This window comes from Primulina eburnea, chromosome 13 (genome assembly GCF_022965805.1).
Source record: "Primulina eburnea isolate SZY01 chromosome 13, ASM2296580v1, whole genome shotgun sequence".
Lineage (NCBI taxonomy): Eukaryota > Viridiplantae > Streptophyta > Magnoliopsida > Lamiales > Gesneriaceae > Primulina > Primulina eburnea.
This window is the reverse complement of record NC_133113.1, coordinates 22,746,804-22,764,801: the sequence shown is the minus strand read 5'-3', so window position 1 is coordinate 22,764,801 and position 17,998 is coordinate 22,746,804. Positions and strand designations below refer to the sequence as shown.

The 17,998-nt window shown below is 34.5% G+C and overlaps 1 protein-coding gene across 1 annotated transcript; it reads left to right on the top strand.

Annotated features, from left to right (window-relative positions):
- Nucleotides 1-15,467: 15,467 nt before the first annotated feature.
- On the top strand, nucleotides 15,468-17,214 carry LOC140809352 (probable pectate lyase 5). Its single transcript, XM_073166946.1, has 4 exons — nucleotides 15,468-15,618; nucleotides 15,708-16,445; nucleotides 16,641-16,779; nucleotides 16,942-17,214. The coding sequence occupies exons 1-4, from the start codon at nucleotides 15,512-15,514 to the stop codon at nucleotides 17,161-17,163; spliced, it is 1,206 nt and encodes a 401-aa protein (XP_073023047.1). The 5' UTR covers nucleotides 15,468-15,511; the 3' UTR covers nucleotides 17,164-17,214.
- Nucleotides 17,215-17,998: the final 784 nt, after the last annotated feature.

The following is a 17,998-nucleotide window of genomic DNA, read 5'->3' as shown; positions in this document are numbered from 1 at the left end:
AAATTAAAATTATAAATATTGCTTATGGTTTCATGCAATAGTATGATATTTCAAATCATTATAATTCACAAATTTTTCATATTCAATTATTATTATATTTATATAATTTTATATGAACAAATTAATTAAAAATGTGAATATAAAGTTATTGAAAGAAAAGTTTTGGATTATAAAAATTCATATAAATGTGGATAAGTAAAGTAAATAATAATTATAAGGTGACATAAGAAAACATGATATGAGGGAGTTCTTCATAGATCGGTTTAAACTGTATTTACTAGCCATTGGTCTCCCTAATGAACGTTGCTTTGTCTAGGACTTAAGTATTTAAAAAGCCTTAGTCCTACCTATCTTTCCTGAGAGCACTATTGGAAAGTGTTGATTATGTTATAAATAATTATTATATAAATCATTAAGTAAAACCAAAATTTTGTCCAGTAAACTGTGTAATTTTAAATAATTGAGAAATACCCCCAAAATCCTTAATTATCGAAAATTATGTATTAAGTGGATTTAGATCATATAATGGACATCAATTGTAATTAATTATATAAACATAATAAATTTTACCCCACATGGATTTTAAATATAACTAATTAGTTTAAAATATAAAAAAATTATTTTTCTTTATTTACCCACATGAGTTCAGGTAAATATATTTTGATAGTTGTATAATAAAGTTTCAGAATATTATTGAATTAAAATTTGGGCTCACTGGCAAATTTTATGTCACTAGATATTTAAAACATAATTTACAATGGTAAAACATGATATTATCTCCAAATTTTAAAAATAATAAGCATATTAAATTTTTATGCAGTTATGCAACCTGCGAGTTTTTCAGATAAATATGACATTCCCGAATTGAAAGGCGATAATTATAAAATATGGAAAGAAAGAATTCTTTTTCGATTGGGGTGGATAGATATTGATTATACTATACGGAAAGACGAACAATCTGCTATTACTGAAAACAACATTTCAGATGAAGTTGATTTTATGAAAAATGGGAGCGATCTAATCGACTCTGCGTCATATACATAAAAACCAAAATCTCTGTTGGTATGCATGGTTATGTCTATCAGCATAATAATGTCAAAGAATTACTAAATGCTATTGATGAACAGTTTTAGTCTTCAGATAAGGCACTTTCCAGCATCCTAATTATACAATTCTTCTGTATAAGGAAAGTATAAGAAGCAAGCCAAAGTCAAGGGAAAAGGGAAAGAAATAATTCCACCTCAACCTGACATCAAGAAAAAATCCAAGCGGTTCTTCTGTAAAAATACGGGACGTATGAAGAAGGATTGCAATAAATTTAAAGATTGGATTGAAAAGAAAGGTATTTCTATTTCATTTGCCTGTTATGAATCTAATATGGCTGAAATGATTTATAACACATGATGGATTGATTCTGGTTCTAGAATCCATGTTACAAATACCTTGCAGGGTATGAAAAGCCTAAGTAAACCTCAAGGAATTGAGCGCAACATCTATTCAGGAAAGAAGATGTCTTCGCATGTGGAGCCTATTAGGATTTGCTGTCTTATATTGGATCGTGGTTATTTTTAAAAAATTGGAAAAGAAATTTTATATTCCTAGTTTTTCTAGAAATTTAATTTCGATTTCAAATTTTGTAGTTCTTGGTTATTCCTTTCAGTTTTTGAATAAATCAATAAGTTTATTTCATAAATCAAATGTTGTTGGAAATTGTACAATGATTGATGGTCTTTTCTCTATTTGTTTACAAACTAATAACACCACTATGCATGTTCAGATATGTATTAAAAGATGTGTTATAAATGAAGATTCCTCTATATTGGGGCATAGAAGATTGATACAAATCTCCATAAAGAGTATTAAAAGATCAGTGAATGATGGAGTACTTAGTACTTTAGGTTTTACTGATTTTGAAACTTGTGTGGACTGCATGAAGGGAAAACAGACCAATAAGTTTAAAAAGGGTGCCAAAAGGAGTACAGAAATATTAGAAATCATATATTCAGATATTTGTTTTCCAGATATGGACATGCAAAGTCCGAAATACTTCATCTCTTTCATTGATAATTAGTCATGATACATGTATATCTATATGTTACATAATAAAAATGAAGCACTTGAAGCCTTTAAGGTTTTTAAGGCTGAAGTGGAGAAGCAATGTGGAAAACAGATTAAGATCGTGCGAAATGATAGATGTTGAGAATATTAAGGTAGATACATTGAGAATGGACAGGCACGTGGTCCGTTGGCAAAGTTTCTGCAGGAACATGGGATTGTTGCCCAATATACTATGCCTGGTTCTCTGGACCAAAATTGCGTAGCTGAGAGAAGAAACCGAACATTATTAGACATGGTGATGAGCATGTTTAGTAACTCCAAACTTCCTAAATCCTTGTGGACTGAAACTCTTAAGACACCTATGTATATATTAAACCGAATTCCACCTAAGGTTGTCCGAAAGACTCCATCTGAATTATTTAAAGGTTGGAAACCTGAGTTTTCAACATACACGCGTTTGGGGTTGTATAAACCGAGTTACAAGTAAGGTTGTCCCAAAGACGCCATTTGAATTATTTAAAGGTTGGAAACCGAGTTTGCAACATACACGCGTTTGGGGTTGTCTTTCATAAATAAGTGTTTACATCCCACATGAAAAGAAACTGGACCCAAGAACTATAAGTGGATGTTTCATCGAGTATACAGAAAAATTCAAAGGGTACATATTCTATTGTCTATCTCACAACACTAGAATTGTATAATCAAGAAATGCAAAATTCTTGAGAATGACTTGATTAGTGAAAGTGATCATTCAAATGACATAGTTTTTTGAGAAAGATCACTTTAATTCACAACCCTCTTATTTATATGATAGATTGGTCGTTATTCACATCCCTCAAGACCAAACGGGTGTTAGGCAACCAGTTACTGTAGTTCCATGAATTGCAAATGAAAATCTAGTAGATAAAGTTGTTAATGAAGAACAACAAGAAATTGTTGATCAACCAAACAACCTAAGGAGATTTACTAGAATAAGAAGATCATCTATATATAGTGATTATGTTGTGTATTTACAAGAATCAGATTTTAACATATTAAACAACCTGAAGGATTCTTCTCTAGTAATGGTGAGCAATTGGTATGTAAGCTTAAGAAATTTATATATGGATTGAAACAAGCTTCCCGTCAATGGTATTTGAAATTTCATGATGTTATCTCTTCATTCTCATTCGTCGAGAACATCATGGATCAATGTATATACCAGAAGGTCAGTGAGAGTAAGATTTGTTTCCTTATTCTATATGTAGATGATATATTACTTGCAGCCAATGATAAGAGTTTGTTATATGAGGTGAAACAATTCCTCTCTAAAAACATTGATATGAAGGATATGGGTGATGCATCTTATGTCATTGACATTAAGATATATTGTAAGATCCAAAACGTGATAACATAATCCAACTGCATGCAAATATAGGAAAAATGGAAAACTACTAATTGAATTGTTTCAAATGCATTAATTAAATGTGGTAGGCATGTTTACATGTTTAAAATAGGGTTTTATATTAGAATGCATAAAAATGTGTTTCAATGGTTATTCGAGACGCACTCGAGGAACAGAGACCGGGGACCATAAAGAGAAAATATTTTTTAAATCATTATTTTAATTGTTTAATATATGATATTTTTGAAAACAGTGCTTTTTGAGATGTTTTTACGCACCGATTCGTATTTTAAACCGGTAATCATTTTTTACGAAAATAATGACTTTTTTGGAACTTGGCTAATATTTTCAAAACTTTCCTAAACAAAATATTTTACCTACAGTATAATGGGCCTAATGGGCCTATTATAATAAGGTTATTGCGCCTAGCTTTCTACCCAATTATTTATATCAAAAGATAGAGTTTCCTAAACCCAAAACACTTCTAACCACATGTTTAAAACACTAGAAACCTGGGGTTTTTTCCACCATCAGCACACAGACACACACCACACGTTTTATAAAGCTATTCACGTGGATTTAAAGGAATTTCAGCATGGTCTTCTCCCCCATCTCTCCGCCAACGTTCTTCACGTAAATTATTGTTTTTCGTACGTGAAATACGCAAAGGCACGCCTTAATATTCCTTAACTCTTCATTCATACCGTATTATATGTGTTAATACATGTGTGCATGAAAACATGATTCACTTTCTTAATTTTCGTTTTTATGGCATAACATAAACAAACTTGAGTTTTTATCTTTTAAATTCATGTTTATACTGCATAAAGGGGCTGCCATGGTAGGTATATGGTAAGAGATGAATTTCAATGTGTTTAAGGGTGGTTAAGGGCCACGGTTAAGGGCTATACAGGTAAGGCAATATTTTAAACAAAAATTGGGGTTTCAATAAGCTAGGGTTTTCGGTTTTGGCTTCCTAGGAGGGCGCGACCACCAGCTGCTGTAGGGACATGTTTAAGGGGCCTAATAGGGTCTATTCATGGTCCTAGGCTGATTGAGGGAAGCTGGTTCGAAAGGAAAGGGGCTGTGGCATGAGGCTTGGGCGCACAAGCCTTTTGAGGATCGGGTTGGGGGTCGTGGCTTCTAGAATCTTTAGGCTTAGTCCAACAGGGTCTCTAGGGGTCGGTCATGGTCCTAGGATAGTTGGTTAGGGTCTGGACATGATGATTAGGGTCTAGGCTTGAAAGAACCCAAGGTACGTTAGGCTAGGGTTTTCATATAATGAGAAGAATTTTCCAGCAGGTACCTAGCTAGGCTTGATCGAGGGTCTTAAATGATTTTATTTGGGTTTTATAGGTACGTTTAGGTGTTAATAAGCTATGTTTTAAGTTTGGTTAAGTTTCGAGTTGATTCGGGTTAAAATCGAGACATATGTTTAAGTTCATAAACGAATTGGGAAATTCGTCGAGGAACTTAAGTTTACGCCTAAGAAATGCTTATGAGTGTATTTTAAGGTGATATGTTAAGCTTGGATGGATTCAGGTCATCATTTTAAGGTCCAATGGTAAATTGAGAAAGTTAGGGTTCAGAGGAAAAACGGTCATTTTACACCTGAAAAATGTTAGACGTCCTGGAGTGCCCTTGTAGAAACCGATAAGTCAGATTCCGTATAAGCCATGCATAATTGCTATTATTTAAATTAAAAATGATTTTTTTATGCATTCTTGGGGTGTTTAATTCATTTCAAAATTTGTTAAGTTATGATTATTTATTTTAATCGCAAGAGTTTAGTTTTATCTTTTCGGATAAATACGCGAGGCCACAATGGAGTTTGGAAAATTGAGATAAGATTAATAATAAGAAAATATTCCAAAATTTAAATTAAGTCAAGGAATAATTTATTTTAATGAGAAAGAAGGTTTTTAAGATTTATTTAAATTAATTGGATATAAGTTATTAAATAAGTTCTTTTATGTTCAATATTTAATTAAAAGCCTAAATTAGAATGTGTAATCAATTGAAATAAATTAATCTAAGCTTAATATATTCAATAAATTAAAACCTATCATTTTAATAATAAATTGTTAGCCCAAGCCATGCCATGCAAGAAATTGTTACCCTAATTTAATTTACTAATCTACTAAAATACTTAATGGGTGTTTAAAACTTTAAGAATTTAAAATACAAGATTTAAGCAATATTTTTCCTTGCATTTAGACATCAAATTCGGCCACCCCCTTAGACAAATTGATTATGTTTGGCAACTCTCCATTCTAGACTCCCTTCAATTGCCATTCATGGTATGATATCTCCTCACCTTTAACTCACCAATTAGTGATAATTCAAACACCATTATATCCCTCAACCTACTAATCTAGCATACCAATCCCCACCCACTTTCGTGCAACAAGAAAAAGGGAAGAAAACATTTCCTTTTGCCATTCAATCTCCTCATATGAAACTTCCATCTAGGTGCATTCTTGACCCATTTAATTTGTAACATTCCCCTTCATTCCTTAACATCTCCCTACCCTCTCATTCGAAAACTTCAGAAAGAACAGAGCTAGAATCGAGAGCTTTCATCAAGAAATAAGAAAGAGTCATGTTGGATCAAGGAATAAGAATAAGAGTCATGTTAGGCTGCATCTAAGCATTTATTAGAGTGTGTTAGAGTCATGTTGGATCATTGGTTTTAGCCCATGCACGCAGGAGGAAGGCTTGACAGCAACTCTCCCATAGTTGCAAGTTTGAGTCTCGATTTTTGGGGTTTGGTTGTCTAAGGTGAGGGTTCGAATCTTGGTTGGCCCATGGCCTATAACCATGGTTAGAAACTTCCCTTAGCATGTCTAATACGCGACCAAGACGGCCTCTCCAGCCTTGGTTCACGGAAACATCACCATTTTTTTTAAACAACACCACAAGTGCCCCTCGGTTTTATTGTTTCTTGTATGAGTGAGTTTCGGTTTTGAGGGTTTGGGGTGGATCTTGGTTGGCTTTTAGCCCTTAGCCATGGTTCACACAATACCTCATCATGTCTATATGGAGACATGGTCGGTCATATGGCCACTGGAACGATACAAGACAGCTAACAATGCAACACAACACACTACACGAAAGTTGGTGCTCTCGGTGGGAGCTTTGGGTTGTCCTAGGTGTTTGCTTGAATTTTGGTTGGCCAAGCGCCATTAGCCATGGTTTGAGCCACCCCTTAGGATTTTGGTAAGAGACTTGGGTCAGTGGTTCAAGCAACAATGGCCATTAGTTTAACAAACCATGCATTGGAAGCACAGTTGCTGTCACGGCTTTTGACAGCAGCATTGCTGCGGTTCAGAGGTGGTGTGCGAGTTCTTGGTTGGCTTTTAGCCTATGGCCTTGGAATGGACAGTACCTCAATGAGTTAGGGAAGGTCATGTTTTTGGCTGTTTGTGATTCGGTTAAGTTTAGAGGTCGTAAGAGAATTTACGGTGCAATGTGCCAAAGTGACTCTCGAAGGAGCGTTTTATTATTTTGGCCTCCATTCACTAATTTTTGTGGAATACCATTCTTAGGGTTCTTATTTCATCATGTTAGGTGTATTTTAATCATGACTAAATGATGGTTCGATGTTGGTTCGAGTTGGTACAGAGTCATGGATGGAAATTAGATTGTTGGTCTCAGTTGTCTCATTTTTTGTTCGGATATGAAGTTTTTGGTCAAGTTGAGAATATTTGCATGTGTCTCATGTAGGATTAAGTCGCAGCAAGCCTGGGAACGATCCAACTCATCCGGTGGAAACAGGGTTATAATTATATTACGTGCATAAAATATAAAATGTTTATTTTGAGATAATTGCAATATGTCTTGTGACTACCTCACACTTATGGGATCTCTATCCGGTGACTTACGACCGGTTTATGTTTATGTATGGGTACGGACATCCAGTCCAAGGGCTATGGTTATCTCTATCGCTCAGTATAATGTGGTTTAGTCTGATCACACGTTCATGTTATGTTACGGGCCACTTGCGTTGAAACATTATCTCTACCAAAAAAATCTCATTATGATATTTTACAACAAGGCTCTATCGAGCAAATCTTTTACGTACGATTTTAAGATATGCACGTATTTATAATTACTCATGACATGATTTTCACATTACGCTTTACGATCCGATATTTTTCCGATTACACGAAATTTTATGATATATTTACTCATTATTCATGATATATGCATGTTGAGTCTTTAGATTCACTAGACTTGATTGTTGTAGGTACTGATGAGGTCGGAACTGAGGGCGGGGACCAGTAAGCTAGCTTGGGTCAGCAGTAGTAGGAACCCGAGGACCTCATGTCTTAGTTATTCACCTTTTTATGTTCAAATTTAGATTTTTATATGTTGGATTATTTTTAAGTTGTTGTTTTGAAAAACAATATTTACTTCCGTAGTTATTTTAAAGTTAAACCTATTTATTAGTTTATTTTATGAATGATGCATGTTATTTAATTAAAGAGAAAATTTTAAATAACTCCGCAAAAATTACGAATACGAAATACGGGCCTCTACAGCCCTGAATGCTGAATTCAATGATAAAATGTTTATTTTGAAAGGTTATGGAATTTTATGATGAAAAACTGTTGGGTGCAATAATTGACCATTCTTGGTAAAGCGATCGAATCATGGTACTTGAGTTGATGTACGTTTTAAAAGATTTGAGTTGCACCATTACTACTAACTATAGCTTTTGGTAAAGCGGTAAGCGCTCGGTCCTACAATTGGTATCAGAGCCAAAATCGCGGCTTCAAATCTCATTGATTTCAAGGAGTGCAATTATTGGGAGAGAGATTGTTGGGTGCAATAATTGTCTCTACTTGGTAGAGCGATCGAATCGTGGTGCGTTTAAAAAATTTGAGTTGCGTCATTACTACTAGCTATAACTTTTGGTAAAGCGGCAAGCGCTCGGTCCTACAGAACGATAATTCTAAAAGACGCATTGTATGCTTGATTTAAAAGAAAATGATATTATTGCATGTATTTTTATAAAGTGATGAAAGAGGAAAATGTTTTGAAAGAAGTTATTTAATTGTGATGGTAAGGAAATGGGGATTCGTGAGAGATAAGTCCCTAGAGGGAGCCCGTTTATGGGAGAAGGCTCTAGAGAGAGCCCGACGATCGAATTTTCATCGAAAGTATATGATGATATGTAAGGCAAATGCTCCGTTGATAAGTGAGAGTGTCGTTGATGTCCTCACCAACTATAGAGAAAGGCACATAACGGAAAAATGGTTAATGTTGCCTCGTCGCCTGGTACCATGGTTACGGCTGAGATTGATCAATCGACCGAATGATGAAAGGATGGTCACAATTAATGAATGAAATTCACCCTAAAGGGAATGTATATGTATATGTTTATGATGAAAGGAAAAAAGTTTATAGTTTACATATTCATTAAAAGGTATTTTTATTAAAAGTATTTTCACTGTTGCATATGAATATATATGTACTACTTGTTATCATGGTTAAGGTTTGTTGAATCGTTAGACTCACTAGGTGTGATTGATGTAGGTGAGCATGATTTTGATGATGTTGGAGGAATTGATGGTTGAACTAGCAGGACTGATGGTGCACATAACCTGAGAATCTTTGCTAGTTTTCCGCATTAGTATGATTTTAAAGATTTTATGATGTTTATGACTTTTGATACTTTTGAGTAGTTTTGAGAAGATTTAAGATGTTTATAATTTACTTTGAAAAATGCTAGTTTTAGGTTTGGTTTGACGGTTTCGATTTTATTGTTTTGAACTACGTTTTTGGGATTTTTAAAAAATAGGTTAGTTGATTTATTTTGCAAGTATATTCGGCCAAAACCATGGTTAGAAAAAAAGTTCTAGTATATTTTAAAGAAAAACAAGTAGTGGACGTTTCATACATAGGGACAAAATTCGACATATTCTAAGTCTGTCTCAAGAAACCTATATTGTAGTACCCAAATTCAGTACACGTATAACCCATGCATTTGTTTAATCATTAAAGCATTTTAATTAATTTTAAAACGAGTCTTAGTAGTGCATGATTTATTTAAAATGCATTATTTTAAACCGAGTCATGTTTAGTGTGATGCACGTTAGAATGTTTTTCAAGTTTCATATTTCAGGCGATTATTCGAGGCGGAGTCGAGGAAGAGACCGGTGACGATTTGGAAATTTTATGCGGCATTTTATATTAAGTCAGGAATGGGGCGTTTTAAATAATTTATTGAGTTTTAACATTTTCAAGCTTAAATCACTTATTTAGTAATTTTGAGAGTTTAAGACTTTTAAACTTTTTATTTTGTGGGTGTTATTTTAATTAAGGAGCTATTTAAAATTAATGTGTATTTTCTTTAATTAGGAGAATATTAGCATTTTTAAACTAGCATGTTAATTATTGAATTAAGCATAATTTATTCTCTAATTACTATCTTAACACACACTTACACACTAAAATCGCTTAACACACACACACTTTCACAAATCAGGTTTTTATTATTTTGAGAGGAGAAAGCTAGGGTTCTAAGAGGTGAAAGCTGCCGCCCCCTTCCATTCGATTTTCCAGCAGGTTCACGTTGGTATTATTGCAAGATTTTAGTGCCACAATCGTCCCGGATCGAGCCTCGCACCGTCTCCGCTTCGGTATCGTCGTATCGGTATTTTTAAATATCAAAAGACATGTATATTCTGTTCTTGATACATCGATTCATGTCATATTATGCGTGTGTTGTTATTTATGCGTAAAACCATGTGTACGATGTGTTGAAGTTCGAGCAATTGTGTTGGGATCACTTTTGAAACCATTTTAGGGATCAAAAATCACGTTGTTACTGTTCTGGTTGAAACTGCGAATTTTCAGTCGAGAATTTTAGAAATCTTCAACTAAAAAATTTTAGAACCTTTCTATGCCTTCGATTTGATATAAAATTCGAGATTTTTGGACAACAATTGAGTGAGTTATGACGTTTTTCGTGGGACTGCTCAAACCGTGTTTTCAGAAAATCATGTTATTGATAAGTTCTTCAAGTTTTGTGTTGCAGGCTTCGTTGGAAATCGTCGAGCGATTGTTGCTGCATTTAGACATCTTTTGTATGAGGTTGGATCGATAATAATGTGTCGTTTAGTGTTGCTAAGTGATTGAATCCATTAGAAGTCGTAGGATACTATTTGGTGTCAAATTCCGTGCTTGAGTCGTTTTGAGTCGTTGGTTGTCAATCGTCGCTTTTGGGAACGATTTCTTTCTGATTTTTGGGGGTTAGTATAAAGCCTTGGTGTCCTAGAGAGTGTCTTGGGGTGTCAATTCGTAGCCATGGAGTTGGGTGAGGAGGAGGAAACATCATGTAAAAATTTTCACGCCAGTTTCGTCGTGCAGTAGGTAGACGGACCAGTACACGGACCCTGACACGGCGTCCGTGCCTTTGTTCTTCCAGAGTTCCTTTTTCCAGAGTCTGCACGGACCCCTACACGGACCTAAGCACGGGGTCCGTGTCTCCCTCTTTCTACACACGCATTTTACAGTACCTACACGGACCCGGAGCCGGACCTGGGCACGGGGTCCGTGTACTTCATATTTTGCGGAAAAAATTATGGTATGCTTTGAGGTTTGAGGTCAAGGTTTAGTACAATGAATTACAAAGTCATGTCATGGGAACTTTAGAACGTCCTAAGAAATTGATTTAACTCGTAAGGGAGCATGATTACTTACATCTAAGTTATGCGAGTTAAAAATGTTAAATCATGGTCAGTATGTGCAGCAAGGGCCCCGATCGAAGTTTAACGAATCCCTCAACGCCAAGTAAGTATGTGTGATGTGCAAGAAAATATATTAAATTTTTGAGGTATACTAAATATCTTGTGACCAAATTATGTTTAGGATTGGAAAGCGTTAAATTATGAACGGGAACCAATCCGCCCGTTAAATTATGAACGGGTTAGATCGAGGTTGGGAAGCGTTAAATTATGAACGGGGACCAACCAGCCCGTTAAATTATGAACGGGGATCTCATGTATGTGGCAGTGGATACGTCCCTGTCAGCCCAGTACTGTGGTTTGTCTGATCAGGCATTTATTATGTTATGGGTCACTTGCTTTGAAACATGCCTCTACGCAAAATGATGAAGTTATGTATGTTCTAGTATGCAGTATGTTTATGACAAGTTTTCACGTTATGGCACGTCTATGTTATGTACGTATGTTCAAGTTTTAGTGCGCAAATTCAAGTTCAAGTATGTATGTTCTATTTTAAAGTTGTCATGCGGTTTTATTATGTAGTACTCGCTATTTCCCAGTTTATACGTGTTGAGTCTTTAGACTCACTAGACTTGATCGATGCAGGTGAGTATGTTGATGAGGAGACAGGAGGTGGCAACCAAGGGGCAGGCTTGGACTGAGCGGGAGGCTAACCCGAGGACCGCAATGTTTATGTTTTTATGCAAATGTTAATTTACTCTGATTTCATGTTTTGAGGGAAACACTTTGAGCAAACCTTTTGTGAGCAAATTTTATTGTAGTTATTTTTGGACAACCATGTCTTATGGGGGACTTGGTTGAGATATTTATGGCAAACTTTGAATGTTATTTTATGTTGAAGAAAAGTTTTAATTTTTCCGCAAATTTTGAGTATGAAAAGTACGGTACGTTACATATATCAACAAAGTTTTAGAGAGATATAAGATGAAAGATTGTTTACCAAGTATAGCGCTCCCATTGTGAAAGGAGACAAGTTAAATTTAAGCCATTGCCCAAAGAATGATTTAGAGAGGGAACAAATGAAAAGCATTTCTTATGCTTCTGCAATCGGAAGCTTGATGTATGCTCATGTTTGCACTAGACCTAACATTGAATTTGTTTTTGAGATGTTGGGAATATAGCAAAATAATCCAGGTTTAGACCATTGGAAATCTGCAAAGAAAGTGATGAGATACCTTCAAGGGACCAAAGATTATATGTTTATGTTCAGACGAATCGAGAATTTGGAAGTAATTGGCTACTCTGATTCAGACTAAGCTTGCTATATTGATTCACGAAAATTGACTTTAGGATTTATTTTCATGCTAGCTGGTGGAGCTATATCTTGGAGGAGTGCAAAGCAGACATTAAGTGCTACTTCCACTATGGAAGCTGAGTTCGTAACTTGCTTTGAGGCAACCTCACATGGTGTATGATTGAAAAGTTTCATTTCGAGGCTCAGAATTATGGATTATATATCTAGGCCATTAAGAATATATTGTGACAATTCAGCTGTTGTTTTTATGGCTAAAAATAACAAAAGTGGTAATCGAAGTAAGCACAACGACATTAAGTATTTAGCCATTCGGGAACGTGTTAAAGATTAAAAAAAATTAATTATCGAGCACATTAGCACTGAATTGATGATTGCAGATCCTTTGACTAAAGACATGCCACCATTGAAATTTAAGGATCATACAGAAAGAATGGGACTTAGTTCCTTTATCTAATTTTTTTGTAAGAACAAATTTGATGAAAATATGATGTGATATTTTCTCATATTTGTTGTACACACATTCATTGATTTGAGATATATCAATAAAGTTGGAACTCCAATAAACATAAGATTTATTCATTAAGTTATATAAATTTGAGATACATCATGCATTGTGATACATGGAAGATAATAATTGTTTTAAGATGACTCATCGCCATGATTCATGTATTTTGGTTTCTCCTATGAAAAATGAGATATGAGTCAAGTGAGAGAATGTAAGAAAAATGACACATATCTATCAAAAGAAGGAAAGACATGTAGAAAATGACGACGGCCATAGCCTATATTTTTGACAAACAGTACAAGCCGCCTCAACTTTAGAAAATTGAGATGCGCATGCGCCTCTTATTTTGACGATAAGGCTCCAGCAGATCACTCATTGATGATATGAGATGCCTGTAAATACCGGTGATTGAGTTTCCTAAACACACACCTCAGAAGAACAAAATACATCATCTACAGAGAGTGTTGGACTGCTTATAATGTTTCAATCGAAGGAAATCAGAAACTTACAAATCATTCGATGGCTGGAGGTAATGCTCGATCTGCATCCGAACACTGTTTATTATGTTTATGAATGTGTAGAAAAATGATTTTTGAGAAAAAAATTTAACATATTGCACCATATAAAATATTCAAATTTGTAAAATATTCACAATATAACACCCAATATTCATATATTTCGTTATACGCATGCAACACATGTGCTTCAGTTACTAGTACATAATTAAAATTTATTCCATGGTCCACAGTCGGTTTGTACGGATCCTTTTAAGAAACTAAAATATAATCATGAAAAAAAAATTGAGGGGTTGTGTGGTTGCGGCGATTAAAACAATGTGAGGTTTAATTTGGAAACATTCTCAAAATTTTCACACATCTATTTGATCAAATACGATTAATGATGTTTTCTTAAAAAAATAAAATCACGTTTAATTTGGATCAAGGAAGAACAACTACCATCTCTACTCGAATTCGATATTAAATGGTTTTTCATAAGTTCCTTAATAATACATAGTTGTTGCATGTTTGCACATGCCTCTTTACATAAAAAGATAGTCAAGTTGATGAAATAGCATGTGAATTCTTGGAAAATTTCAGTCTTTTAAAAAAAAAATTGTCTATAAAATTCATTTTTCGCGACTTTTGAGTTCATCCAACACAAGATTAATTTAGGTACATAATATTTTATGTGTTTCACTACTTTTATTGTAACAATAGAATAAAATCAATTAAAAGATAAGTTGACTATGCTCTAATCATTGCAGCATAGTTCTACTTATTCGAGAATTGACTTATTGCCTAGTCCAATTATTTTAGGGGTTGAATATGTTTTATGCTTAAGATGCGAACAAACGGGGAGTTTTAAATTATTCAATATATACCAAAATCCAAAGAATTGTATGTGACAAAACTCTCAAGATCTCAATTTATTTAAATTTTAAATGTTGTGGCACAATTTGGAGATATATTTTAATACAAAATCAATTGTGAATAAAATGTTATATTGAGGTTTTGATATTTTCTTGGTGTCGAAGATTTAATAAAATAAATATGTCGATCGTGTTATTAACTCAATATATCAAAACACGCTAGGAATTCATGTTGAATTATCAGAAAATATAAATAAGAATAAACACGTACCAGAATCCATTGATTGATTGAGCGTTGGAGTTATGGATCTTCCAAGGCAACAGAAAATCGACCGCTTTATTCTTGGCTTAGATAGAAAAAAAGAGAGATCTAAAATATGTGTGTCGTATATATTCTATGTTACTATCTGTGCCTCGGGAACCATAACCTTAGCAGTTTTTGACTCATTATTAAAGACTTAATTGAACAGAATTTCTACACATGAAGATGGATCATACCAATTTATTTAATATTTTGAAAACTCGTAATTAATTAGATTCTTTATTAGATAGTTTGTCCATGTATAATTAATTAAATTATGTGAGCCGACAAAATAATTCCAACACTTGGCTCAACAAATTTTTTCTATTTTAAATTAAAACACCATAATATTTCTAATAATATTTCTAAGGTTTACATGAATCTTGGAGCATAATAAAACCAGAAATTTTATGATGGTTGAGACTCAATATTTGTAAACAAAGTAGAAGTGTAGAACTTCAAAAGATCGACTCGATTCGACTTATGTAGAGAACACACTCGTATTAACATGAAATACAATGATGCATATATGTATGTGTTTTTCTTTTACTTGAGGTATCATGTTTTTTTCTCTAATTTTTCATATAGTTATTTTTTTTGGTGGATGGATTTGTTCCAGAATAAATTTCCCTTTGCATCATTTAGAATTTCAGAATAATAATAATAATAATAATAAAGTTTGAAATCAAAGAAAGTATTTTAAAAAGCCATACAAAATAACAATTGGGCATTTGAATAGTAATTCACATGGAAAGATGCGAAATTTCAGAATGGTGGAGAAAAGGTGGGCTAGTCAATGTTATTTCATTCCTATAAAAAACCAAACAAGAAATAACAGAAAACTACCCTGTTTTCCTCTTTGTACAAATCAAAAAAGAAACAAACATGGAAATCACACTTTTCCCTCTAACATCACTTCTTCTATTGCTTCCACTTCTCACATTATCTTCCACAATTCCAGACCCTGAACTAGTGGTGCAAGAATTTAATGAGTAAGCGACACGATACGACACGGGGTTTCGTTTAATAATTTTTCGTTCAGCTTGACATGGTCTTAACAATGTGCTATAAATTCTTGCAGGAAAGTTAATGCGTCGAGAAGGAATTTGGGATCTCTATCCTGTGGAGCAGGCAACCCCATCGACGATTGCTGGAGTTGTGATCCTAATTGGAAAAACAATAGGCAGAGGTTGGCGGATTGCGCGATTGGGTTCGGAAGGGGTGCCACTGGTGGAAGAGATGGCAAGATTTATGTAGTGACGGACTCCGGAGATGATGCTGTGAATCCAAAACAGGGGACTCTGAGATACGGTGTCATCCAAAGCGAGCCTCTGTGGATCGCTTTCTCGCGCGACATGGTCATTACACTGAAGCAAGAACTCATGATAACCTCGTTCAAAACCATTGATGGCAGAGGTGTGAGTGTGCACATAGCTAACGGGCCATGCATAACCATTCAATATGTCACAAATGTCATCATACATGGCATCAACATACATGACTGCAAGGTAGGGGGGAATGCTTATGTGAGGGATTCTACTAAGCATTTTGGATGGAGAGGCTTATCAGATGGTGATGGGGTGTCTATATTCAGTTCCAGCAATATCTGGATTGATCATTGCTCGTTGTCGAACTGCCAAGACGGCCTCATCGATGCCATACGGGGCTCGACAGCCATCACCATTTCGAACAATTACATGACACATCATGATAAGGTCATGCTCCTGGGGCATAGTGATAGTTACACACGTGATAAAGCCATGCAAGTCACCATTGCCTTTAATCATTTCGGAGAAGGGCTCAGCCAGAGAATGCCAAGGTACATAAAGACAGGCACCGTACTAATCTTTTTCAAAGCCTTTCACCCGCGCGATCCTTGCGTAATTCGAGCCTAATATAGCTATTTGACATGTTTAGAATTTCAACCCTGATATTGTTTTGTTGAGGTATATGATACAATTCGTCTCACCCGAAACGATGGCTGAAAAGACACTGTTCTCAACATATTTTGCAGATGCAGGCATGGCTATTTTCATGTTGTGAACAATGACTACACACACTGGAGAAAGTATGCGATTGGTGGAAGTGCAGCTCCTACTATCAACAGCCAAGGCAATAGATTTCTTGCACCTGATGATAGGGTCCATAAGGAGGTGAGTAAGAATATATATAATACATATAGATATAGATATGCTACATGTTACCATAAAAAATCTATATATTTGTACTTAAAATAGTAACATAATCATTGGAATAAATCATAATTTAACTGTTGAGTGTACTGTTGCTGACAAGTGAAGTTATTGCCTTTCAAGGTGACCAAACATGAGACTGCATCACAGAGCCAGTGGAAGAAATGGAACTGGAGATCGGAAGGCGACTTGATGCTCAACGGTGCATTCTTCACGCTGTCTGGTGCTGGAGCCTCGTCTAATTTCGCCAAAGCGTCAAGCTTGAGCGCGCGACCATCATCCCTCGTGAGCTCGATGACAGCAAGGGCAGGCGTACTCGACTGCAAAGAAGGCAAAGCATGTTGATCACGTCGATCGCGACAAGATCAACCAAACACCACCAGGGCTTCAAGAGCTTTTTCTCAATTTGTTTCCACAACCTCAGCCTTTTTTCTTCCTTTGTAGAAAGACAGTCAAAAGGAAGAAAAAGGGTGGTGAGTTGACAATTGTAACTTTCATTATCAATCCATGTATTTAAATGTTCTCTATTAATTTTCACAATAATATTTGGCTAATCATTAATTTCTGTAGAATGAATTAAAGTAACTCAATGTCAAATTTATATTCATCACTCACGTTTTGAAAGCAATGTCAAATTCATCTCAATCTTTCAAATTAATTAATTCATTGTCATCTATCATCGTTTTTTTTTAGCAGCCAATTAGTTGCCTTTTTAAGTTGTTTTGCCTAAATACCATTTGGTTTGTTTTACATAAAATTAATTCAAAAATTTATTTTTACCAAATTAAATTTTATCTTGCAAACTCAAGTGTTTTTATTTCAATTTTATGCTTGGCACAAGCTTGTATATTTATTAAAGTAGGAATATTTACGTGCATCGCACGTATGTGACTAATCATGAAAACATAATCCTGAGATTTAGATAATATTTAAAATCTTTTGAATAACATTTGTTTTATTAGTATTCATCAATTTAAATATATCAAAACACAATAAATAAAAATATATCATGACGATAAATATATATTCACTTGTTTATATAACATTTTTCAATCCTTTTGATTATAATATAATGAGAGTTCTCTCAAATTAGCGAAAATATTTTCAAATCCAAATATCATTCACAATGAAAAAATAATAAAAATAAAGTTAATAGAATAGTGAGTTTTACCAAAACCTA

Excerpts from the sequence above, each read along its gene's own strand:
- LOC140809352 (XM_073166946.1), top strand. The coding sequence starts at position 15,512 with ATGGAAATCACACTTTTCCCTCTAACATCACTTCTTCTATTGCTTCCA. Across the intron at positions 15,619-15,707 it reads GTGGTGCAAGAATTTAATGA|GAAAGTTAATGCGTCGAGAA; the intron begins GTAAGCGACACG and ends AAATTCTTGCAG. Across the intron at positions 16,780-16,941 it reads ATGATAGGGTCCATAAGGAG|GTGACCAAACATGAGACTGC; the intron begins GTGAGTAAGAAT and ends TTGCCTTTCAAG.